Below are 27,299 nucleotides of genomic sequence, written 5' to 3' on the forward strand. Positions count from 1 at the left end.
AGAGAAAGGGAGATTGTGTGGGTGTGTATGCAAGAGAGAGGGACCCTGTATGAGGGGATGTGTGTGTGCAAGAGAGTGAGGGAGCCTGTATGAGGGTGTGTGTATGTGTACTAGAGAGAGGGAGCATGTGTGTGAGAGAGGGAGGGACAGAGGGAGCCTGTGTGAGGGGCAGTACTGAGAACAGAGTCAAAGTCTGGGACTGGCAATAGAGTGGAAGGGGTTGAGGCTAGAGGTGGAGGAGAGAGATATTGGCAGGTGGAGGAGTTGGGGCCTGAGAGGGCAAAGTGGCCAGGGGAGTAGGGAGAGCGAGTGGAAGGGACACACTTACAGTGAATTTCTAGGGAAACTCTGCTCAAAATATTTAAAATTCTGCATCTTTAAGTAATAACTTTTCTGTATTAATTTAAAATGTAATTATTTAAAGACTAATCAAACCACAGAAGCCACACTCCCCTCAATAACTAATTTTCTGATAGCTTTAGCAACTATGGCATTACAGAATAACTATTTTTTATTTGATGGGAGTTACTAACTACAAACTAAAGGGATAGTGATGGGGGCCTCAATGGCGCCGGACATAGCCAACCTGTATATGGGTGAATTTGAGACATGTTGGTTACCAAGGAATCCGTTTAGCGCATACATTAAATCATGGAAACGTTATATTGATGACATCCTGATTATATGTGTGTGTGTGTGTGAGAGAGAGAGAGACATACATTTCCTCTGTGTCTCTCTCACACACACATACACACACAGACATGCTTTCTCTGTCTTTTTCACACACACACACACACACACATTAACACACTTGCTTTCTCTGTGTCTCTCTCACACATTAACACACACACACATATGCAGAGAAAAACTGAACTGGAAACCACAACAAGCCAAATTCTGTATGCAGTGCAACAATGGAAAGCAGAAATTCAGTATTCCTCAAAACAATATAATCAAGAAATATAAAATCAGAATAATAAAACCATATTAAAAAAAATATATCAAAACAGCTGATGAATAGAATTACCAAACACTAATAAAATATTTCAAAACAGCAGACACATCACATCCAATAATTAAAACTAAAAGGATAAAAAAAATCTCCAGCTTTCCATACCTGAGATCTTTAAATTTCTGGTCATCCTGATGATGTGGATTGGAGGACAGCACACAAACCTTAACCCCTCTCACACACACATATATACAAGCACACATGCACAGGCACTCTCTCTCTCACAGAAATCCACACAGACACCCTCATATACAGGCACCCTGTCATGCACTCACACACACACCACACACACACATACCTTCTCACTCAGTCACACAGTCACTCACTATCACAGGGCCAGTCTCTTGCTCTCTCACAAGCATTTTATACCTCTGTTTTCAGCTGCTGGTTGCACAGCACAACTCCTTCTGCCACCAGCTCCAGGGAAAAGCCAGCGGCACCGCAGGGCCTCTTCATCTGCTGCTGGCTCCAGGGAAATGTCAGCGGGTATCACAGGGCCTCTTCATCTGCCGCTGGCTTGGAGGAAATGTTGGCAGCACTGCAGGACCTCTTCTTCCACTGCAGGACCTCACTTTTGCTGGTGGGGAGTGGGAACCCTACCAGCATGTCAATTCTCTGTGCCGCCACGGGACCTTCCTGCTGGCAGCAATGGCACCCCTCTCCCTGTTGTCACTCAGAGCGGAACGCCCCCCTTGCCCCCCCCTTACTATGCCACTGGAAACATAGAATGGAGTTTCTCTTGGCCTTCTTATACCCTTGCAAAAATGAAAATTTTCCCAGACAAGAATGATCATTCAATTAAAAAAAAAAGAAAGTTTGCAAATTGTTTTTTCCTGTCGTGTTACATTTTCAAATGGAAGGTCCAGCCTGCTTTATTCAGGTGATTTTATATGGAATTATATATTTTTAAAAAGCATATATCTGTGCATATATATTTTAAATTTAATTTCCAGAGAACGATCAGAAAGCACAGTGTGTGCTTGGAATTTATTGGTGTAGATATCTGTGCTGTGAATGTTAAAGTCAAAGGGGACTGGAAACGTGGAGGCATTGTGCCAGGAACAGAATTATAAAAGCTGGTTTAGCACATCATTCTGAAAGGTATCTATTCACGCCTGCCTCTCTATTAAACAGCATCTGATTCTGAAATTATTCTGCATGGCTGCTGCTGCTGGAATGTGGCACTGCTGAAGGTACAGGCATTGTCTGTGTAATTTGGAACAAAGAGGCAAGCAATAATATCACTAAGACAGAAGAGGGAAATGGCGACAATGCCAGATAGCACCCCACTGATAGAGGCTTATTAGGATGCCAACTTCCAGATGCTAGCATGGGAAATTTTTGAGAGGTGTGTGTTGAGAAAAGAGCCTTGCTGAATTGGACTTTGTGAAGGCTAATATTCACCATTTTAAGTTAACTGAGAAACTATCCCTATAAATGCAGTGCAGTTGATCATCCTATATGCTAGATATAATACGAGGACATTTTTTTATTATTCATTCTTAAGCCAGGAATTATTTTTAACCGTTTTTTGCTAGGACATTTTTTTATTATTCATTCTTAAGCCAGGAATTATTTTTAACCGTTTTTTGCTAGGGGTTGGCCAACCAGCTAGGTCCAACTTAAATGCCAGTCAGAATTGGGCTGTCTTAGCTTGAATTGCTACCATATTTTTCAAGTTGGCTCTAACTCTTGCATTAAAATCTGATTTTTGATGTCTCACAAGCTGTGGGAGAGGTATCAAAGGGAAGATCTCAGCACTTGGACAGAGAAAGGTGCTGCATGGGTGGAGGTGACTGGGCTATCCATGGGTTTCCTAATTTAAACACTGTAAAGGAAAGTCACTTCCAGTTTGAGAGAGAGAGTTTATCCTGATTCTTTAATTAAAAGAAAATGAAAGATTTTATGAAAGCACACATACAGAGCAGATCATACTCATATTGTATTTATCTCAGTAGGATTTAATAAGAATTTAAATGCTGGGCAAATTATAGCACATACTTTTAATAGTTTTGAAATATGTGAAAATTCCTTGGCCCTCCCTTCCACAAGGCAGTTGGATTAATTTGCACACATCAGTTCTTGCCTAGGTCTTCTGCTACTCCGTGGGCAATATAATGTTTCTTTGTCAAGTCAGAGCTGTGTTAGACACAAGTGGTGATGACTGACCTGTGCTGCGCTCCAAGCTCTCTTACCTGAGGGTTGTTTTTCTACTGCAATTCACTGCCAGTTGTAAATCTTTCCCAAACAAGTGCATTTTATTATCGCGACAAATGTATATTAACATTCTCATTCACGCCTATTAATAATCATTATTCCTTTATACAAAACTTATAAAAGGTGAACAAGTGGGTTAGTGGTTAGAATACAAAATTGGGAGTCTGTCTTCTTAAAATTCCCATTTTCAAGAGGAACAAACTGAGTATCCTAATCCTAAATCTATCACTGCATGAATGCAATCTTGGCCAGGTCATTTTGTTTTCTTATGGCCTCACTTGATCCTCGCTTTGCCTCCATCTCTCAGTTAGGGGGCCTGGCCTCTTTCTTATAGCTTGTTGCGCTTCTCTTCCAAACCAGGTCATAATAATCATGGGAGGTCTTCAGAAGGATAGCCATATTAGATTGGTGTAGAAAAAAAAATAACGAGGCGGGTGCCATCTTATGGACTATAACCAGCTTTTTTGAGGCCACTGGTCCTCGAAAGCTCATGCTCAATAAATTGGCACGTCTATAAGGTACCACCTGCCTCTATCATTTTTATAATAATCATAGTGTGTTTGCATTCTCACCACTTCCTCCTTTTCAGAACTTATCAGTATGGTCCATGTACTGAAGCTGATGACCTAGGCACCCCCTAGAGGTGGCTGCACATATATTTCTCTGATGCTGCAATTACAAATCCCACTGCGAATCTGCACGAAAGAGACTTTAAAATCAAACAGCTATTCCTACTCTAGAGAAACAACCGGTTTCCCCGGGCATTATAAAATTATTGCTGAATCCCTCTCAGCTATTTTTGTGATGGATCCAACAGCATGAATAGTAATATTTGCTGCCAGTAACTCTGCTGCGATTTCTCACTGAATGCTCAACAGGGACTATAACTGATGTTGCGCTTGATCTAAAGCTGCAGTACTAATTTAGAAATTTTAATTGAAGTCACAAGTGTACTTTATCAGAGACATATGGTAAGTTGTCAACAAATTTGCATTTGCCAACAAATGACATTTCTTGAAGGAAAAGAAACACTTTTTTTGTTTAACAAATTAGTGGCAATAAGCATAGCCTCACTGATTTTGCTACGCTGAAGCAGCCTCAGTGCTTATAGCTCATTAACATTAAATTCCCAGAACCAACATCCGCTACGGTTTTGGAGAGGAGATTCTATAGAATCATCTAATGGGATACAAAAGGCAACAGTTTCTGCATACTTTTAAGTACTGAAATTATTAGTGTGTATGGCGAGGTCATTAAAGATAGGGATGTGTGACATAGGTTCAGAGGCTGTATTCAAAATTGTCTCATCTTCTAGGCAACCAGCCTTTAAATGGAAAATCCAGTGTAACTTGCAGTGGATTATTTACAGATTCTAGTTTAGTATAGGAAGTCCAACATGCTGAAGAGATGGGATCCGGTCCATTTATATAGAAAAGGCACATGATTTTTCATCATGGTTGTTGTGCACCAGTTATTATTAACTTAAAGCTAAAAAAAGGATATTCCTTAGTGAGGCAGTAGAGATTATCTTGAACACAAACAGCTGTCCTTTAATTCCTCCATTCCATTTGTCTGTTATAACTTTTAAGAGATTAATAACCCAAGAGGTTTACACAAAACTTTCTTGAGCATCCACGGTCATGAAGTTGGTAGAGGGGTGGTCTATAAAATATAACCCGTAGTCTTGGCACTTAAATGGGCATATCTTCTCTTGTTCTAGGCCTGCATTTGACATGAGCTCCTGGAAGAGTCCATAGTGCCAACAGCTCACATCTGATGAAAAGGAAATGATGTCCTACCCTCCATGGTCAATGACGGCTGTGTTTTATCCAGTTTCTAATCATCCATTTTTGCCCAGAACATCTTTGTACAACCAGTCTGAGCCCAAAATTGGCATCCTTGGACATCTCAACTTCTAAACACCTTCCAGTATCTCTGCTGATGATTGGACTATTCTGTATCAAGAAAACAAGTTATTATATGTTTAAGGTTCTATGTAACGCTCTCATGCGAAGTTATTGTTCCACTGTAAACCGGTTTGATTTGTATTCTATACAAGAAGATCGGTATATAAAAGTTAAAAACAAACAAACAAAACAGCAGTCAGAAAGAAGCTAAATCAACAAGATGCCGAACAGGAAAGCTGTGTCTGATATTTTGTTTGTCTTATTTGTAGTTTCAAGTAAAAACAAAAAAAATCACATAATTGTTATTGAAAATTTGAAGGGCTTTCAGTCTGCAGGTTGTGTACAAGAGACTAGTATTACCCAAATGGGAAGTAGCAATATGGCTTAACAGAGATTCTGTATTAATTCATAAGTGCTATTTTTCAACTATTTTCTCTGGTTATCTCCAGAACAAAAATATGGAAGACCTTGTAAGAGAAGGCCACAAGTTTATGAGATCCTCAACCATGCATCAGTGATGCGCTGGAGGAAGCTTCTGGGGGCTATGTTCTGAAAACAATGCTGATTTTCGGTACCAGGCACCTAAGTTAGGAGAATCAAGCACAAGCCCAGCTTTAGGTGCCTCTGTTTTAGTTGTTTAAAGCCGGGCTATTTTTATCCCCAAACTTAGGGCAGAAAATGTGTGTCTAACGTTGAGCACTTGGGACCCTTTCAGTATGGGCTCAGAGTTCTAAATCTACGCAGGGCAGTAAGATATGCTCTGCTGCCCTTAAAGCTAGGGGTATTTGAAAAACATCATTTTGTGGACCTGTACTGTAGATAGTTGCAAAGTCTGCTGGGACTATTCCCCATGGACTCTGCACCTCTTCTTAAAGGGAACGTAAACAGTTGCCCTGGGGAAAAAGTCCCTCCAGAGCTTTGCTCCCTGCCTTTCTGTGGGTAGCTTTTTAAGGCAAAGCTACCCATGTCGTTGCCTCCCCAGACCTAACAATGCCTTTGACCCGTCTACTTTCTCCCACGGGTAAAAGCTGCTGATGCCCGCCCGTTCTTTTGTCTGCACACAGGGTGGGGAAGTTTGAGAAAATTGCCCTGCCCCTTCTTACAAGGCGCAGGCAGTGAGATGGAGGAATTCTCCGTCACACACAGCAGCTGTTTGCTTTGGGTCCTGGTGGCAAACCCTGACATGTCCTGAGACGTTACCTGGGTAAAATCCCACAGCCTTTGGGCAGGTCTAGACACATTTTCACATTTCTTCAGGGTGGGGGTCCTTCCTTTTCCATCATCGACCAGACATTTTGTGTCTGGTAAAAATGTGGTGGAGCCCAGGGGTCCCAACTGCAGGAGTCCTTCGGAGCTGTAACGTACGAGCTGAAGGAAAGGGGGAAAAAAAAGACGTCACTTCTAATCCATGCGAGTTATGACATCCCAAGATTGATTCCTGTACCAAAACAAAAAAGGGGGGAGGGAGAGTTTACGGTAATGACCCAGATCCACGTAAGTCGCTTTTTATTATCCCCCATCATCTGCAGAAAGGGGATCATGCCCCTTGCTGTAGTGTTGCACGATAGGGATCTTTTTCACCTTAGCCATTATAAAGTAAGAAAAGCAGACGCAGTAATTGTTCTATTACAATAATCCAACATGGGGACCAATTCCTGCTGAATGGCATGGAGTCACCGCACAAGATCTCCCAACAAACCACGGTCAGAAAAAAATGCAGCTCATGCCAGCATGGCATAATTTCATGTGCATCCAGAAGCTAGAGTTCAGAATAAAACCTCCCGTCTCCCACTAAACCATTCCTGCCCGTACTGGCCCCAGGAAGACTGAAGTAATCAATAGGCAAACCATAATCACTTTCAAAAGCACTGAACAGAGATCAATTTAACAAGGGTAGCATATCAATTTGCTATGCAGTCCTCAAGCAGTCCAACAGAGGCTATTGATAGCAACAACTCTTAATTAGCATTTGTAAAATAAACAGCATTGAAAAATCCACAAGAACATGTTGTACAAACCCAAGTGTCCACAGGAAAAAAAAAATAGATGTGATTTATGGAGTGGTGGGCACCAAGGTTACGGATGGAGCATGTTCAGTACATTTTAAGACTTTATAGAACAATAATCAGTACCAAAAACACCGCCTCTGCTATATTAATGCAGCAGCAGGAACCAGAGTCCACAAAATAACAACTTTTCCTGTTTTTGGTCCGTTTGTTCTACTTTGGGGATCTTTAATCCTAGATCTCCTTAATAGTTCTAATATATTTTATTTCTTACGTTCTTTGCATGTGTTCTGGCTTGAACTTACAAAAATGTTTACAAATTAGTTTGACAAACTCATAAGAAAGTTTGTAGTTCATTAAAATGCTTAAGTGGATTACTCAAACTGGCAACTCTGCATCTGAGTTTGAGCAGATGTGTCTAATTTGCCGGGGCCTCTGCCGGTCATATTCAATATGGATGCCCTGAAATCAAAATATCTGAATTAAGTCTATTGGATTTTTTCCCCCACATTTGCTGGGAAACATTTTGACAAATTTCCCTAGAGAATCGGAGGAAAACCCCAAAATTCTATCAAACTTGAACCAGGATGAAATTTCCCCGGGTAGAGTTTGATCTTGAGTTATTTGGACATCTCTAGTAGAGATGTGCATTCGTTTTTGCCGAATTGGAAAATTGCAACGAAATTGTCCAATTCAGCATGTTTCAGGGAGCCCGAAAAAAAATCAGGATTTTCCCGTTTTTTCGCAAAAATTCATTTTTCTGATTAGTGCGCACTAACGGGAGTCAGTTAGATTTTGTTACTTTTTGTTAGTTTTTGTTAGCGTGCACTAACGGGAGTTAGCGCGCGCTAACGGGGAGTTAGCACGCGCTAACTAAAAATCAATTTTTCGCGAAAAAAAAGACCCAAACTGAGAAAAAACGACATTTTCCATGGTGGCCGAAAAACGAACAATGACATGAACACAAAAAACGATGCACATCTCTAATCTCTAGTGCATGCCAATGCACTGCCATGTTTCTTAATTCCAGCACAAAGAAGTAAAACACACTTTTGGGACTTACGAGATTTCTGTACAGCATCTCCCTAGCAGTCAATAGCTACAAGCCCACGGTAATCAGATTTCAATAGGAGACTTCAAGAAACAATACTGGTCCTAGTAGTTTGCAAATTTGCTATAGTGATAGGATAGGGTCATTTGTCTTATGGGAGTTTAATTGAGAAATGGAATAAAATATGCACACATTTTTATGTGGAGTGAATACAACCATCAACCTGCCCCTCCTGTCATTCTCCAGGGAGCAATCGGTCACACTGCTGAGTATGACAAAGAATACAAACTGCATTCACCATCTTAATAAGCAGTGATAGTTTCTGCCATTTGTATGGCAACAGTAGTTTTCTAAGTCTGTGGAAATCAAGGTGACATGAGAGAGAGGTCTGATAGTATTTATCTAAGGAACAAGCTCTGAATTTATAAAAAGGTAAGAGCTCTTATCTCCGTGAAAAGCTACCAGGTTGATAAGTAAATGGTGTCCTTTAATTCCAGGTTAGTAGTGTAGAGTATTTGCCTAACCCAATTCTCAATCAAAAGGTGGCAAACTGTGCAGAGTTCTACATGACTTGTATAATGCTGAAAGAATTGCCATGCTGATGGAGTTTGAAAGGGCAGGTTCCTTTTAACTTGATGCTGCTCATCTGTCTGAGCCCAGGTTCGGCAGTTCCCTCAGCAGCAAGTCTGCTAACAGACTAAGAAATCTGAAACTTAAACCTTAGGCTCATGCAGATTCTCAAGGTCCATGTTAGCCATAGTCTGTGACTCCTGGCTGAGGACTGTTGCCGTGATGGCTGGGCAGATTTGGAAGGGCAAATAAAAATAGAGTGTTTTGTCCATAACTCTGAATGATTACCTATCCATCAAGCTAGTATTTGTTATTTCTGTACATTAGCCAATTTGTAGCTCGTGCCTGATGAACCACAAGGTTTGTCAGGGTGATTCTTTTACTAATAACATTTAGTCACCTTCAAGCGTGGTGAGTAAGTTCTAGCACACAGGTTGAATACTGTGCAAATGGCAAAGATATCAAGGGTTAACGTCTCAAGACATTGTGCGCTGGAAGGAAGAAAATTACCAAAAGGGCCAAGTCTATAACTATCTGCAGTCCAAACATGTGCTGGTGGATAAGTGAAACATTTCAAACATGTAGAAAGAGAAGCAGCATTCATAGTGCGTGATTTATTTATTACCCGCCTCCTTGGAGAAGAGAATCACCCAAGGCGGTGCACAAAACATTAGAATAGTAACAAAGTCAGAGACGAACGGCAGCCTAGCAGTTCTAGTCTGAAGTTAAAGGACTCAGGTTACATTAATTATAGGACTTAATATGATTAAACCAAGAGAGATGAAAAAGAAATGGAGGCATGAGGACATTTAAGGGTCCCAATACCCTGGCAGATTTGTTTTAGGCTCTCTTTGAGAGAAAGTACCTCACCACCCAAGGTATAGAGCATGGATCTGGGAGGTTCAAAGCCATTCTAACTCAGCTTCACTGGATTTCCTGTCTACTCTTCTCCCTTTTATCTCCTGCCCTTGGGAGCTATCATGCAGTTTTATGCTCATGTGCAAAGATAGACATTGGAGGAAATGGCAGCTTGCATGCGATTTTCTGAATTTTTTTTCTAATGCACATTGAAATCCTTTATGGCTGAAATGCACTCTACAGAAAGTAATGTTATTAGTAGTCTCTGTTATAAATGAATGGGAGTACTTGGTATAGTGCAGGGCTGGTGCCAGGTAATAGCACAGATGATGTAATGCTTGTTTTTTTTAAGTGTTATTTTCTTCATTGTTTTCAAGTCAGTTTTAGATCCATCTGTGAATGAATAATATCCTGATACAGCGCCCCCCCCCCCCCCCCCCGCCAGGAGTATGGCTCACTGAGAAGGTAACAGCATTGCTAGTGTTCCTTGGTCAAAAGTTAAAGATGAATTTAGAAAGAGATGCACACGCAGCTAGCACACGCACGTCTGGATGATTTTATAAACCTGCTGCAATCGCGCACAAGTACCGATGCGCAATTATCTTGCATCGGGTAAAACAAAAGGGGCAGAATGGGGGCGTTCCAGGGCGGGGGCCAAGAGCTATGCACAGTTGTAGTGAAGCGAATGCGGCGCGCATCCCGTTCGTTTCTGCACAAATTTACTTCTGCTATAGATGAGGTGTAACGCTGAGTAAAACTATTTATAGCCATATAGGAAGTGCTTGACGGGTCTGGGTAAACTGGGGCGAGTGCAGACTAAAGAACCAAGGCTTTTGGTGACCTAGACACAGACTGGGCAAACCGATGGCCAAACTGGTTAAACTGGTCGTTTCCTTCACATGCGCATGTTATAAAATTCCCTCACTTGTGTGAGTAAATGCTTAAAATTAGGAGCACACCTACAAGCACTAAGCCTATTTTATAACGTGTGCACATACTTGTGTGTAGGATATGATTTCAGTGTATGTGGCCACATGCCCCTATACATGTATATGTGGGTGTGCATGAGCTCATTTTACAGTTACCCACTCAGGGCGAGGTTCCCGGCATGTGCACATGGACGCAGCGATTTTATAACATGCGCACATCGCCATTCGTATGTTATAAAATACGATTCACATGCGCGTCACCGCGCGCATGTTATAAAATACAATTCCCACGCGTACACGCAAACCCAATTTTAATATCAGGGTGCGCATGTGTGGGCAGGTGGGATCTCGCGTGTGCAGGGAGGGATTTAAAAAAATAACGTGTGGCGACACGATCAGGCCTACACCAGTTCCCTCCCAGCCTGCTCCAATTAAGGAATGGACTGGGAGAGAACTTTCCTATCTCCCTACCTAGCATTCCTCCCCTTTCCCCTTTCCCCTCTCCTCTCCAACCCCTAAACCTACCCTATCATAATTTTTTTTTTTAGAACTTATTTATTTTTATTTATTTAGCATTTTTCTATACCGACTTTCCAATAACAGAATTATTGATCAATTCGGTTTACATTCTCAATTATAACAATGACAAGTAAATGTCTTACAATGAACAGGTTGAATTAACTTGGGTTAAGATATATGGGGTTAATAACATAATTAAAAGGTACGGTGCCTATTGTAGTCTAGCTAAACTTACCCTTATTGTAGTCTAGCTAAACTTATCCGACGAGCAGGAGTTAGTTCTGCGTGCCGGCCAGCTGCCAGCGTATGCTTCCCTGGGACAGGGACTAATGGCCGCTGGGCTTTGAAAATTTGGGCTTTAGGGAGAAGGTAACTGCCTAAGCATTCTTTACTCCTTCAAAGAGCTGTAGTAGGAGGTGGGGTGATGTGTTTCAGCATAATTGACTTTTCAGGTGGGGGAAATGAGAAGTGCATTTTCCAATGCTTTCCCCATGGTGTTCAATAAGCACTGTTGATATAATATGCATGTACGGTTCCCTTAATATTCAGATAGTAGGCACTGTATGAGAGCATGGTCACCTATTCGGTGCAGGGTCAGATAACATCCGGTCCTAAGAAACAAAATGATCCAGCCCTGGTTTTCGTGGACATAGGGACTTGTAACTTGAGGTCAAAATTCAGCAGGCCGGTGGGGGTGACAGAACCCAGGTAACTTTTACCCAGATGGTCAGTGAACCAAACCCAGACAAGCCTTCCGCTGGCTTTAGCTAACTAATGCTGAATAGCAGCACCCCCTGAAATGCCATCCAGTGCTGACTCTTATTACCTGTTTAAATCGTGCACAGTTAATGAGCTTCTTTGATAAAATTTAGCTGGCGAGCAAGGAGAAAGTTTGAAGTCTTGTCTTTTTTTTGGGGGGAGTAACTCCTAAAGTTACTCAAAGACTATGAATATCAATCTCAAAGTGCTTAAGAAAATCTGATCTATTTTAGACAGATACCTACTGATCCCACCTATTGGTAGAACCCAGTCATGACCACAAACTTAACTTCCACTTCAAAAGTATACTAAGAAAAAAGATTTAAAAAAAAAAAAAAAAAAAAGTCTGGATGACAACTTCAGACATGCACTGGGATAAAACCAGTCTTGGTGCAGTTGTATGACTGTTATTACCTGAAGCCATCTGGTAACCCAAGCCCAGAGAGCGCAAAGGATGCTCCTGTGAGCTCTAAAGTCCGTGTGCATTCTGCCTGATCATATTGCAGATGATTTTACTGTTTATTTAACATTGCAAAATGCAGGCTGTCAACACCTCCCCTGCTATGTGCTTTGATTAGGGTTTCTGCAGCTGCATTCTTACACTAAACTGTGTAAATTGAGGCTGAGATACCAATCTTTCAGCTGTGTAATCATTAATTAACAGAGCTCTATCAAAGTAACTTTAAGCAAAGTTTATCCTAAAATGTTTAGGTTTGATGACATGACTCTAATTCTTACAGAAGTTAAATTTAAGAAAAGCAATGGGAAGAGAGCAGCAGATGACATCGTAGATTAGCTTTTCTACTGTTCCGATAATCTTCTATTTATCAATTACCCTAATGTAAGAACATTTATTTCCCAAGGATTGGCACAGCGCTACTAGATAGAGCTGCATGTTAGCACACTTGTAAGGAGGAGAGCGTGTCACATTGCTTCAAATAAGACTTCTTTATTATGAGGTTTGGGGTTTTTTTAAATTGTGCATTCTTATTACATGGTCTTTTGGGTACTTCTATTAGTGCACGGGAGGGCAGTTTCACATATGAAATCAGAACAATGGAATGGTTTGGAATGCAAACCCACACAGGAGACCCCCCTCCCACAGTGGCAGGTCTGTAGCAGAAAGCATCATTCAGGAAGATCAAACAATGGCTGAACTAGATGTGCCTTGCTGCCCTACTGACTATTATATTTTATGTTTCCGTGCTTCTTTGAAACAATAAAGGGCTTTCTAGTATCAGTTCCCGAAAGAACCATGGCTTTCCGAACAGAGTTTACCATGGATTAAGTAAACAAGTGATCTGTAACCAACACCCAGTGCAAATATGACCAGAAAGTCATCCAGCATTCACAGGTAATCAGCCACAAAGTCTCAGCAAAGTGACTTTTCCTGTCTGCAAGGCTTCCTTAAGCAAGTAAAGGAACCTGTTTTGTAAAAATTATATATATATTTCCATTAAACATTATGGAAAGAAATGAGCGAAATTATTGCAGTTTTTACAATTTTTGTTTACAACAGCAAAAATAAATGTTATTGTTCATGGTTTTCAATGAAAATAGTTGTGTATCTTTCTATTAGTTGGAATGTCAGGGGCTATAAAAGACCTGCCAGGAAGCACTTGAGCCTGCAACCTCCTGGTCTAGGTGTACACTGCTAACCGCTCATCTGCACTCGGACTAAATTAGACTCTTGGAGTGAAAGTCATTTCCATTTAATTGAGCTGTTCTAATTTGTCCCCTCAGTCAAAGGCTATTCTGTCAAAGTGCTCCATTTGCATGCCAGAAGAGTGCCTGCCCTAACAATGAGTAGACTGGAGGTGGTGATCTGAAAAAAAACAAACCAAAAACCCCACCTTCTCCCTCCTGTACCTTTCTGTTGTGCTGCAATAAGGGGCAACCTGACAAGGACTGGATTTGCAAACAATGAACCCCAATCAGGGAGCAGCATTTCCTGCAGGCTCAACACTTCCCACCTTTCATGCTAATGCAGAAGCCAGTGCCCAGCTCCAGCAATCCTTGCAGTTGAATCTGAGCCCATGAGGCGATAAGAACTTGTGGCGACACATTAGCAGGGCTTAGATTTAAACTGCACATCAAATGGTGCAAAACACTGCACTGCAATTAAAATGAAAAATCCTCCGCATCACTCAAACTTTTTTTTCAGAGCCAGACCCTTGCATCAATGACTGTTTGATCAGGATAATTCAAGAACAATGTAGCCCAATGCAGGAACATAAGACTTTTGAAGTTAAAAAGATCAGGCTCTTTAGCACTCACAAATTAGGACTGAACAAAGTTCTTATCTCATAAGCCATAAAATTATTCTGCCTTTCACCTTCTGAATGCCCAATCCCCCTTCCCTTCATACTATCCTTGGAATGCATTTCATGGTTCACTTGTGTATTTCTTTTGCTGATTGTGTCCTGACCTAAGGAAGTTCCAGAAAGCGAGTCAAGTAACGTATTAAGTTAGTCCAATAAAAAGGTCTCATCTTATATATTTTTGTTTTTATTTCATAACCTTTATTTCCGTGCATTATTCAGACAGAATCTGATTTTTATGTAAAAGTAAGAGCACTGTTAATATGCGTGAAATGAAAATTTCACATTACAGAGTCTCAAGATGTTTTTGAAATAAATGTCATCGTCCCATCTGTCTGGCCCAGAGCTGTGATGTAGACTGCGGTGGTAGTAATCATTAGGAAGTCGACATTGAAAAGGGTTTCCGGGTAACTTTTAGGCTTAAATTTCAATTTTCCACTCCACCATCCAGCAAAATTTTACCTGTGTACCTGAGTAAAATTTAGCCCGATTAAAAAAAAAAAGAGGGCAGAGGACATTCTAGGGATGTGGGCCGAATTTATCCAGGTAGCGCTGATATTCAGTGCTCGTTGGAAAAATTTAGCCAGGTAAGTCTGATTCAGGAAATCATGTCTTACAGTTACCTGGATATATTCAGTGGCAGGCTTACTGAAGAAAGTCCCACTGAACATGCTGGCTAAATGCATATACATAGCAGTACCACCTTCTCATTTAGAGTTCCATCATTCTGTGATATCCCGTTGGTTACCAGCACCACTGACATCAATGGTTGTTGTGGAACGGCAGGAACTTTGCTTAGAGAGAACTACCACTAGAATTCTGCAAGAGCTAGGACAAGCTCTATTACAGCAGGACACAAGGAAGTAACATGACAACAGCACTGCACAGGGTATACGCCTATATTTGTTTCACAGGGTTCTGGAGAGGTCCCTGAATCCATTGCATGCCATTGAGTGAAAGAAGAGTTGTGAAGATTACTGCACCTGAGAGGACATCCCATGGCAGGGATACAGGATGGCTTTGTCGTCATCTTCTGAGCCTTGATCTAAGCAGTAGCCGCTGGCTTTGCTGTTGCGTACCTACATTCAGACAAGAGAAAGCAAATGTTGCTTACTTGTAACAGGTGTTCTCATAGGACAGCAGGATGTTAGTCCTCACATATGGGTGAGATCACAGGATGGAGCCTTGTACGGAAAACTTTTCTGTCAAAGATTCTATAAAGCTTTGACTGACACTGGCACACTGAGTGCACTGAGCATGCTCAGCCTGCAATTATCCCTGTGACCACAGGTGTCTCCCTCAGTCTTGTCTTATAGCAAAAAGCGCAAGCGAAACTAAATAAAAGTAAAAACGTATACAGACCCAACTCCGCGGGGTGGCGGGTGGGTTTCGGGAGGACTAACATCCTGCTGTCCTGTGAGAACACCTGTTACAGGTAAGCGACATTTGCTTTCTCACAGGACAAGCAGGATGGTAGTCCTCACATATGGGTGAGTACCGAGCTGAGGATGCCCGAGAGTACACCAAATGCACCCAAGACGCGCAAAAGGCGCAATGGTGGGGGTGGAATTTAGAACGGAGGGCATCCTGAACCCTTAACAGGTTGGTGGAAGGATGTTGGGTAGTTAAACCGAAAAGAATAGGAGTAGACAGACTGGCCAAACATGGAGCATGCCAGCCAGTCTTATCTAAGCAATAGTGGCTGCGAAGGTATGGAGAGATCTCCAGGTCGCAGCCTGATAAATATGTACAAGCAGTAGCGGCCGAAGGTAAGCTATGGAGGCTGGGACGGACGGAACAGAGTGTGATTACACACAGTGTTGTAGTGAAATGTCTGCTTGTTGGTAGGAAAAAGAGGTACAGACCGTCAATTAGGAGGAATAGGTCTGTTTGCCCACTGGAACTCGCAGCTTGGCTCTTGCCACAGAAGGAAAGAGTTAGGTGGAATTCCTATGGAGTGAGGTGCAGTCTAGATAGAATGCAAGTGCACTATTACAGTCCAAGGAGTGGAAAAACCCTCTCACTTTGGTGAGAGAGAGGTGTTGGGAAAGTGGGCAGAGTATACTCTGAGTAAGGTGAGATGCAACGTCTACCTTAAGAAGGATATGAAGTTGAAAACGTAAAACCACTCGGTCACGGAGGAACGCAGGGTCGGGTGAGTATGTAACAAAGTGTGTAACTCACTGACCCTGTTGGTAGAAGTGATATCTATGAGGGAAAGAACTTCTCATGGCAGACTGTTAAGTGAGAGGAATGGAAAGGCTTGAATGGAGAATGTATGAGTCTTGTAAGCACGAATTACATGTCCCATTCCGTGACTAGTGAAAACAGAGGCGGCTTGATCAATGGATAATCCATGGTAAGCTGACTCAGAAGGGGTTGACCGTTAAACGGGTATCCCCACTCCCAAGTGGTATGCCAATTAGAACCGAGGTGTACCCATGTGAAGGATGTCTGGGGAGCAGAATCCGAGGGAGTAAGAAAAAAGAGTGGTGTAGAAAAAAAAAAGGGTAAAACCCTTTTGTAAGCGTCATGTGGTAAATCATGCCATTTTGAATGGTAGGATTTGGGTGTGGAAGGGTTTTTGTGACGCTACCAGTACCTGAGAACATCAGTGAGTCTATGATATGAGACTGACTTGTGAGAAGGCGAATTGGTTACTGGTGTGATAGACCAAGAAGTATGGGAAGCATATTGGTCTCGGCCAAGACGTGGGTCTGAGGAACAGTGAACCCCGTCCCGTTTCAGCATTAGAAGAGTGCTGGCTATGAGAGGCAGCGGAAGAGACACATATAATGGAACAAAGGCGCCTATGGGAACGCATTGGAAACATGTGTAGGGAGGAGAATCCGTGCACCGTATGGTTCGAAGCGGACGCAGAGGGCAAGTTAGGTTGACCTTAGCGCTAGAAGATTTCTCTCGCTACACATGTAGTCCGAGACCATTCGAGAGGATGGAAACCTATATGGAGAAGGTATGTTAGTGCGTTCAGTAAGTCTGTTAGATAAGTGGCCCGAGGATGCATGGAGCAAGAAAGGGCCAAGGGTAAAGCTGCGGAGCTTCCTAGCAGAGCAGCTAAGAGGTTATGCGTGCTTGTGTGTTGGAAAAGCACATTGTCCCTATGCTATCTGTCTGTATGCACAAAGATTTGTTGCAGAGGCAGTATTGGAAGGCATAAGGGCATAACACATGGCTACAAGCTCCAGGAAGTTCATGTGAAACTGTGCCTGGAGCGGAATAGATGCATATTGGGTTGTGCATCGATGGCATCCATCCGAGCAATGATGGCATCGATGAAACCCAGGAAAAAATCAGTGCCATGGATGAAAAACATGGATGGCACTGATAGAATCGATGCAGGGAACGACGGCATCAATGTACCGCGGGGGAGGGGTATCGATGGCATCGAAGAATGCAGGACGGTCTGGAAGGGGGTACCAACGGTAGTGATGGGGGCATCGACTGCATGAGGGTACCGAGGAAATCGAAGGACCTGAATTCGACAGAGGCCCTGGTGGGCAACAGAAACCATGGAAGTCCCTGTCCCACTAGCGCTAATGACCAGGCAGAGTGTCACAGAGGGACACTTGCAGGCTATGTGTGGCTAACTATGAAAACAGGGAGAGGGAAGGCTGCAGTCGGTTGGCAGGCCAGGGAGGTGACAGGAACCGACCGAAAAACAGGGCATAGTACTCACTGAGCGTCAAATAAATGTACATGAAGGGAGACCCGTGCAGGGAAAAAGTGTTTGTGAAGTAAAAGTTTAAGTGTTTCCGTATGGAAAAAGTGTTAGAATTTCTCACAGAGCTCCTAACCGCTGTGCTTATTGCAGAGCGGAAAAAAGAAGACTGAGGGAGATACCTGTGGTCACAGGGATAATTGCAGGCTGAGCATGCTCAGTGCACTCAGTGTGCCAGTGTCAGTCAAAGCTTTATAGAAACTTTGACAGAAAAGTTTTCCGTACAGGGCTCCATCCTGTGATGTCACTCATAAGTGAGGACTACTATCCTGCTTGTCCTGTGAGATGATTGCTTTAGGTTGGCTTTTGCCAAATGCATGGGCAGCTCTTTCAGGCTGCTTCACTTCAGACTTTACTATGTTCAGAGAGGCTGGCAGGTGTGCTCACACAAAAATAGATAATGTAAGTGAGTTCAGTATCCTGAAAGTGCAAGAGCAGTTTCTATTCGGATCACGGGGCACCTTTAAAATAAGAAAATTTACACTTTTCTTGAAATATATCTGTGTGGTTATTTTTTTATATGAAAAATTTACAGTATTTAGTTTCAATTACATTAAATTTGATTAGATTTATTACAAAGCCCTACCACTTTAAAAAAGAAATGTTTGACAGATTGGTTGGCATTATTTGCGTATATGGAAATAAATGCAGAAAAGCATGTTATGGTAAAGCATGCAGCATTTATCCAGCTGATTAAGTCTGGGCAAATTCATGCTTTGGTGAAGCGACAAGAAGGCTGCATGGAGCAGTGTAATACCTCTCCGTATGTGATGGTGTTATTGTAAACTCTCATTTCTGGGTAGACATTCTCCAGGTACCACTTAAAGCTGCGGCACTGCAGACGTTCCCTTAAGGCTATTCTTTCAGAGACATCGCCAAAGTCTACCCCTGGATTCTGGAAAACAGAGAGGGAGTGATTGAGAAATGCCAGCACATTGAAATTGATTAGGTTCATATCTTTACTGGAAGTGCACACCATAGCCAAACCTGCCTCTTGAGCTCCCTTTCCCTGTGAGCTCCATCTATTCTGGTCTTTATGGACTGGTAGTCCTACATGTACAGACTCCAGAAGAAGTCATATATATTTGTCTTGCTTGGATTGTAAGCTCCATGGGAAGGGCCTGTCTTTTGTATGTATCTGTACAGCACCATGTATGTCTAACAGTGCTTTAAAAATGATAAGTAGTAGTAGTAGTAAGTTATTTTTGGCACAATGTAAGTATTAAGAAGAATACTACCAGTAAATCTGAGGGACTGAGATCATACTCAACATGCCCTAGCTTAAGAGTGAGGTTCATTCCTTACATAGTAAGTGCAAAACAAACCCATCTGGAAATACTACCCCCAAAAGAGACTATATTACCTACAATGCAGCCTTCTTGCAGCAAATGTCTTTCTCATGGAAAACTTATCTATATTGGGCCATCTACTAAAATACTGTAGTTTCCCCATGATCTACAATAGGTTTGCCACAGTCATCTGCAGAAGACCTTCTGGCACCTCCATGGAAGGTAATGGATCTGCCCTGAGATTCCCGTAGCTAGGGCCAGCATTAGACGCACTAGAGCCTAGGGCAGAAACTAAGGAGTGGGCCAGACCAGTGCCAGGCACTCTGAAGTTCTGTTTCAGTGACATCACTTATTGCCAAGAAAGCCGCTTATGATACTGGGGCCACTAAAACTGGCCATGCAGGGATCTGCTCTGGAAAACAGATACCAATATACTGTGTGAGAACACTGCAGTTTGTGTACTAGCCTCATAGCCCGTGTCCAGATCACTGAAACATGACATGCATATGCTGCCGGAATAGAGAAAATGCACTAGCATATCTCACTTTTGTGTCATGTAATATTATTTTCATTTCGCTTTTATAATTAGACTGCAAAACAGATGAAAGGACTTAGTTGTGTGTATTAACATAAACTATAACATAGGCTGGCTGAATAAGAAATTTATGCAGAAGTTCATTATCTCAACAAACTGACTATAACTGATTTCTCTATATGGCTGATGCCTACTGTAATTAAGGTAACACTTTATATGGTGTTAATGACCCTTTAATAATATATACACTCTGTAATTACTCTGCCTATACAGCATCACATTCTTTGCATCTAATTATATAAAACTGAAATTGTTAGTTGTCTCAGTCAGGTAGAAGTATGCCCTGTACATGCTGCATTCATCATACCAATATTAATAACTATGTACAATATTTTGTTACTAGAGGTAATTATACAGTTACCTCATATTCAGATTGCCTGAATGCACTGTAAATCTAGAAGGACCAGCTCCTTTTTAGCTAGTTTACTGGGATGGTTGCTCATGAGTTTTGAATGAGTTGCTAATGTATTGCCAATCTCATACTGCTGTCAGTGGAACAAGGTACACTACACATGTGGGCAGCGTCCTGATTTGCACTGCACTGTTGCCTTCATGCTTGGGAGCCCTTAAATACAAATGGCAAAGACCGCCGTCACTATGCCATGAAATTAAAACGCTGTGGATCTAATATACTAACAAGTACATTTTCAAAGGCCTGCACGCGCAAATACCGGCAGTTACGCACGTGGCCAGGCCCTGCGTGCGCCATGTGCATTTTCTAAAGGACCCGGCCACAAGCGTAACCACTGATACGCGCACAAGTGTCGGGCCTCTCAGAAGGGGTGGGCCGGGACAGTGCCATTCGACGCTGTCCTGGGGAAGCACGCGCCGGCAGCCGGCCGGCACGCGGAATCTACTGCTGCTCCAGAGGAGGAGTAAGGTAAAAAATTAAAAAAAATGAAGAGTTAGGTAGGGGGAAGGGGTCGGGGAGGAGAGGGGAAGAGGGAGGAAGGGGTAGGGTTAGGCATAGGAAAGTTCCCTTCCAGTCCGCTCCTTAATTGGAGCGGACTGGGAGGGAACTGGGGGACGCCTGATTGCGTAGCCACGTGTGCGCAGAGACCATCCACCACGCATGTGCGCGCGTGTTATAAAATAGCCGTGTCCATGTGTGCGCGCTGGAAACCGTGCACACATGGACGGCCGCGCGCTCCTTTGAAAATCAACCCCTAAGGTTTTTCCCATTATAATGGAACTATTAAGCTTGAGCCTGACTACTCTGGTTCAGGATATATTTAGAAACTAGGCCTAGAGTGGACTCAGGATTCTCACACTGACATACATCACATGACTATAACAAGCTCAAGGTTTCCATATTTGATGAAGTATATTTGAAATGATTTTGTTTGGTGTTATATGTATTTTATAATTAACTGTACTCCTCTTTGATCTTTTTTGGATGTAGCTGACTACAAGGATCATAAATAAATAATAAATAAGTGTGAAAATAGAAGAAGTAAACTCAAGATGTGCAGGACAATGGTGAGGAAGTTAGAATTGCAAGAGAAAGCCGGTATGTTTTGAGAACATGGATGTGTTTTGCAAAACATGGTTTAAGATGTGCAAATGAAAAGGCTATAACTAAAAGAAGCAGGGAAGGGAGATGGCAGAGGGATAGACAGTGAGAGGGAATCCTCACCGACAAAAACAACTCAGCTGCCCTAATCATAAGAAAAGTATTTATACTACTTTATCACTGCAATTATTGCTGTTTATTTATTTATTTATCAAGTTTTATATACCGTTGTTCGGTTTCGCCATCACAATGGTTTACAAAGTTTCGATGTTTAACAGTGTTCAAAAATTCATACACTTGTTAACGTAGTTATCTTATTCGTTATAAACATAGTTTGGCTGTAAATTGTACAGGTAAAATTACGTGTTTTGGATTGGATCTGCATGTTTATATGGGCTGATAGAGAGGGAAGTTGTAGCACAGAGTCATAGGGAGTTTTGGTAGGCTTTGGTGAACATCCAAGTTTTTAGTTCTTTTTTGAAGGTTTTTAAATTTTGTTGTGTTCTCAGTTCGGTTGGGAGGGAATTCCATAGTTCGGGGCTTCCTAGGGATATGGCTCTCTTCCGAGTTGAGGTAAGTTTGTGACGAGCAGGTGGAATTTTTAATAGTTCTTTGTTAGCTGAACGGAGATTTCGGTTTGATGAATGGAGTTTTATGGATGCACTTAGCCAATTTGTTTGTTTTTCATATATTATTTTGTGTATTATATGGATAGTATTTTATAGTCAATCCTGTATTTTATTGGGAGCCAGTGTAGTGAAATGAGAGTTGGAGTGATGTGATCGTATTTTTTCATTCCTGTGAGTATTCTGGTGGCTGTGTTTTGAAGGATTTGGAGCAGTCGGATGGTGGTGAGAGGTAAGTTGAAAAGCAGGGAGTTGCAGAAATCTAGGTTGGAGAAGATGAGTAGTTGGAGGACTGTTCTGAAGTCGTTGGGGGAAAGGAAAAGTTTTAGGTATAGTAGGGTTAGGAGTTTGTGATATCCGTCTTTGATTTTTGCGGAGATGTGGTTCTTGAAGGATAGTTCCTTGTCAATTATTACTCCTAAGTTGCGGGCATGGGAAACAGGGGAGATTGCTGACTTTTGATTCATTATGTTGCTAGATCTGTGTATTCTTCCTTGCTTTCTAACATGTAACATCATTAATAATAAACACTGCTTAACCTGGAATCTATTGTGTGCTGACTCAGAGTGGGAATATGTAGCTTTGTGTTTTCTTAAGTAGAAGATCCTATCATGAAGGAAGCCTGCAGGATACTGCTTTGTGTCTTGAAGTGGCAGATCTCGTCAGGAGAGATGCCCAGTGGATACCAGCCTAAACCACTGTGTCCTACTTAGAGGACAGCTTCTTAAAAAATTTGGGACATAATGGGTTATGGTGAATTTTAAAAGCCCAATGCCTGCATTAATTTCGGGATGAATGAATATGCTGGGCTTGTGTGCACTGAGCGGATAAGCTGTCGATACATGCGTATCTCCAGAGTTTGCACATCTCGGAAATTTTCAAAAAGGGGCAAGGTCTGGGTGGGGCATGGGCTTTTCAGGGCGGGATAATGAGATGTGTGCATAAATACTTAGGGAGTGAATTTTAAAAGCGCAGTGAGTGCCACAACCGGGAGATATGTGCAGAAATTGGCCCGGCGCACGTTGCGTGGATTTTAAAAGGCAACCGAGTATGCACTCAAACGTTTTTTTTTTAGAAAGCAGGGACATGGGTGTGGTCTGGGCAGTGCATGAGCATTCTGGGAATGAAACCAGCATGTAAATACTTACGCACACAAGTGCGTGCCAGGGTCCCCTACCGCATAACTTTACTTCTGCTATGGATGGCGTGTAAGCCCTGAAACAAAAAAAAAACTAGGCTAGTCAGTGGGGTTTTAAGGATTGGGGTTAAACAGGGTAAAAGGGGGGCTTAATTAACTAGGGAGCTTAGGAAGTCCTACACTTTACCTGGGTGAACTAGGAACGAACTGGGGAAACTGGTAATGGCGTCGACGTGTGTGTCTACTAACCCCCCCACACACACTTATGCGGTACAGGCAGTATTTTCGCACACATGCGCACGTTCAAATAAAATTGTGCACACATGTACACGTGTATAGCCTACTTTATACCATGCATGCATATATGCGCATATGTTATAATATGGCCACATCCATTAGCACAAACCTGCATAGGCATGTTCATCTGCGCTCTCGTAGCTATTTGAAAGTTACCGTCCCTGTGCGCTGATGCTCTCCTGCCACGTAACTTTACTTCTGCTATGTGCAAGTTATCAATTATCAAATAAATCCTTCCAATGTAATTAGCACCAAAGTAAACTATGAAAATAAATTTTTTAAAGTGGCAAGACCATCATATCAGCAGACATCATATGTTCTGTTCACTCCCAGGTGCCTTTGAGTCAAGAAAACGTCTGTTCAGACATGACACTATTTATGATGTCAGACGTTATTGGGATAGGAAGCGCCATTACAACACGGGAAACGCTATCAGATAAATTAACATCACACGAGGACTTCTTGAGGGCGAACAGAACATCTTATGAGTTAAAAATAAAACATCTTTTTGTGAAGGAACATGTAAAGAATAATCCGGAGAGAAGATACAGACTAGTCCCCTGAGGTAGGAAGTTTGGTAACTTCCGAAACATGGACTACGTTGGTATGATGGTTCTTCTTTTTTTGGAGTGACAATCTAATCAGTCCAGATGGGCGTTCTGATGGACATTTAAGATAAGTTTCACTTTTCACTCACAGTTTCTCTTTTCACTGTTATGTTTTATTACATATGTTTATTTATAAATGGTTTTTACTCTTACTGTTTTGATTATGATTGTATTATTTGTAACCCGCCCCAAACATCAGAGGGCATGGGTAATAAGTCCTTTGAAATAAATAAATAAAAAAAACTATTAATAATATATTTAAAAAATAATCAGCCGAATTTTTGAAGCCCGGCACACGTAAAATCCGGGAGATATGCACGTGGCTGGGCTGAGCGTGCACAGAGTGCATTTTAGAAATAGCCCAGTACGCGCAGAAGTGCTGGGCCATGCAAAAGCGGCAGACTGGGACAGCAGCCATTACGCCCTGTCCCGGGGAAGCGCGTGCTGTAAAGTTACTTCTGCTCCGAAGGAGCAGTAAGTATTAAAACAAAAAAATTTGGCCTAGCTAGGTAGGTGTTAGGGATCGGGGAGGAGATGGGAAAAGGTAGGAAGGGCAGTTAGGGGGATAGGGAACTGGGAAAACCCTACTCGTGTCACCGCGCATAATTTTTTAAAATCCCCTCATTGCATGCGGGAGAGGCCATGCGCACGCAGACATTAAAATCCGGCACGTATGTGTGTGCGGGAATCGTATTTTATAACATGCACGCGCTGACGCACGCATGTTATAAAATAGCCGCGTTTATGTGCGTACGCTGGGAACCGCACGCACATGGATGCCTGTGTGCTTTTTCAAAAATCAACCTCTTTATGAGCAAGAAAAATTGCTTAAAAAACTGGGAAGGTTGGTGGGCTGACCGATGATTAAAAATGTTCAGGCAGTAAAAAAAATAGTTGGAGTGAAATCTGCAGCAAAATATGATGCCTGCCGATATGATGGTCTTGCCACTTTAAAAAAATGCTTTTCATGGTTTCCTTTGGTGCTAATCATGTTAGAAGGATTTATTTGATAAATGACATACAGTTTTTCCTTTCCTGGACTTCTCTTTATTGGAAGTTATAAAATCGCCACGTCCCTGGGCTTGGGTAGATGAATGTGTGCACATGGGTGCTCACGTGCCAGTTTGAAAGTTACCGTCCTTGTGCCTTGAAGTTGTTGATCTCACCAGAGGAGTTCCCTGGGGCATAGTGGCCCTTTGTGTCTCTATGATGGCATTATTTTATTTTATATCTTTATGATATCATATCAAACTCAAAACAATTTAAAAAATCTTTAAAAACACTTTTTTCAAATTGCATTCAAAATTACACCCACTAAATAATCAGTTACTCTTCATGCATTAATCATATGGCACCTTATTAGTATTATTATTATTCATTTTTTAATAATTATGGTTTTGTTTTAAGTTTATTTATATTATTATATTTTTTGTAATTTTTAATTGAGTTTTACTTTATATTCTGAGTTTTTTTGACTGATATATTGTATACCGTTTTGACTAAACTTTGTTTGTAAAAGCGGTATATAAACATTTTTAAATAAATAAATAAATAAATAAATAAATAAACGATAGCGTTATTTTGATGTTCCAAATGATGGTATATAAAACTCATTAAATAAATAAATAAAAATAAAATGTTTTTACCACATCCTCACAGTGAACCAGCAACACCCATGTAACCCCGACTTGGGTGGGCTGCAAGTAGTCACAGGGCTCAATACTCAATACTGGGGCTAAGTCTCTATCAATACTGCCCTGACTGAAGGATTCTCCATGGGTGCAGGGGAAGATGAACCTCCAAGAACTTATCATTAAGTGTATTCTCTTCTTATGAATGGCAATAAAGAATCTGAACACTCTGGTGGAGTTCCAACATAAAACGTTACTGAATACAGTGTTCAACATGAACAGAATATAGATACTTGATACAGGTCTCTCTGATAAGCACTTAAGAGCAATACATCTGCAAATTAATGAATCCGTGGTCCCTAAAACTCTGCCTCAGGTCCACTTTCTGTTTAGGTGGCATGTGAAGCATGCCCTGGGTAAACTGAAATAAACAGGATCCTCCTATTCCAATGTGGTCTCTCCTCCACAATAGCTGGGGTTCACTGTTCGATCTTGCAATCTCTGATTTTCTCCTCACCTCTCCTTTGTATCCTGTGGGCACCTTCTTAGCCAGTTACGGTTCATAAGCACCAATCAGTGTGGAGGCCCATGTTCTCCTGTCTCCTCTCGGTTGTGGTACCAGCTGGATAGCTATTCCTTTGTTAAACCAATTGCCGACTTGGAAAACCAAATACCTTGCATTAAGAAGCACAGATAAGACCAAAAAAGAACTTCACTCCTCTCTCTGGGGTAGGGAAGGTGGAAAAAAAAATCTTCCCAACAAAAATCAGACCCTGAGTACACAACTCAAAAACTAGAGAGAGGTCATTTACCAAGCACTGGATGTGAGCTGGAACCAAATCTTTTCACGTTCTAAAACTCTTCAGCCAGGACTTTGGGCCTTTACTTTTACAAATTTAAGGGAATGGAAAGAAACAACTCATACTGTCTCAAAATCCAAACTAACAATCCAGTCAGTAGGGGTCCCTTGCTTATATGCAAGCAGGAATAAACCATTGCAGCAGCATCCAGGGCCCGACCTAACTACTAGGCCAGACTCCTTAGTAGGGATCCCAGTGGGGTCCTAAGGGCCTAATTTTCCAAAGCTCTTTCATGCACAAATGGGATTTTTGAAAATTACCCCGGGGTTGTAGGCATAAAAGTACCTGTGGAAGTGATTTTGTGGGTACCATTTACAAATACTGCAAAAAGATATTCCTGGGAATGGAGTTGGGGGTGGGGAAAATCATTCACACAAGTACTTTCAATTTTCAAAAATACGTACGCATGGACGTTTATACCTCTCTAGCAGAAGTAAATGTGAGTGCCTACACTGCTCTAAGATACGCGTGGTCCTGCTAAATTTCAACATAAGTTCACTTTGAAAATTAGGGTTGAAGTCCACATGAACAAAGGACTTCAGCCTTACGCAGGCTGTTATAACATGGGCTCATAGTGTAATGTATAGATTCCTCATCTATGAATAAATCCACACCATGTGATTGGGTTTCAAAACATTTTCTTCATCAAGGGAAGAAAGCAAAAATTCCGCTACACATCTCTGATGTCATTGTTTAATTGCAACCCAACTCGAGAGATGTGCTCCGTGCCTTCTTGCAAGAAAGAGACAAACCTTATCCAATAGAAAGGACGCTGTAGGGGTCATCCAAACACTGAAAAGCAAACCCTCAAAAGTGCACAGCACTTGCATACAGAATATCTCATTTAAAAAAAA

The 27,299-nt window shown here is 41.8% G+C and overlaps 1 protein-coding gene and 1 long non-coding RNA gene across 7 annotated transcripts in view; one reads left to right on the plus strand and one right to left on the minus strand.

The window, feature by feature from the left end:
• LOC115073286 overlaps positions 1–5,086 on the plus strand; it is a 176,788-nt gene extending 171,702 nt beyond the window's left edge. For 5 of the 6 annotated variants that reach the window (XR_003851966.1, XR_003851969.1, XR_003851967.1 and 2 more), the window contains one exon: positions 4,950–5,086. This is a non-coding gene — a long non-coding RNA (uncharacterized LOC115073286). The remainder of the gene's footprint in view (positions 1–4,949) is intronic. The other variant, XR_003851968.1, reaches the window with a different exon arrangement.
• Positions 5,017–27,299, minus strand: part of GALNT9 (polypeptide N-acetylgalactosaminyltransferase 9) — a 249,449-nt gene continuing 227,166 nt past the window's right edge. The window contains exons 8-11 of the mRNA XM_029571589.1: positions 18,646–18,783; positions 15,133–15,228; positions 6,337–6,504; positions 5,017–5,184 (exon numbers count right to left, since the gene is read on the minus strand). Coding sequence (XP_029427449.1) covers positions 5,038–5,184; positions 6,337–6,504; positions 15,133–15,228; positions 18,646–18,783 — 549 coding nt within the window. The 3' untranslated portion in view covers positions 5,017–5,037. The remainder of the gene's footprint in view (positions 5,185–6,336; positions 6,505–15,132; positions 15,229–18,645; positions 18,784–27,299) is intronic.

Source organism: Rhinatrema bivittatum, chromosome 11, assembly GCF_901001135.1.
Source record: "Rhinatrema bivittatum chromosome 11, aRhiBiv1.1, whole genome shotgun sequence".
In the NCBI taxonomy this organism is placed as follows: Eukaryota; Metazoa; Chordata; class Amphibia; order Gymnophiona; family Rhinatrematidae; genus Rhinatrema; species Rhinatrema bivittatum.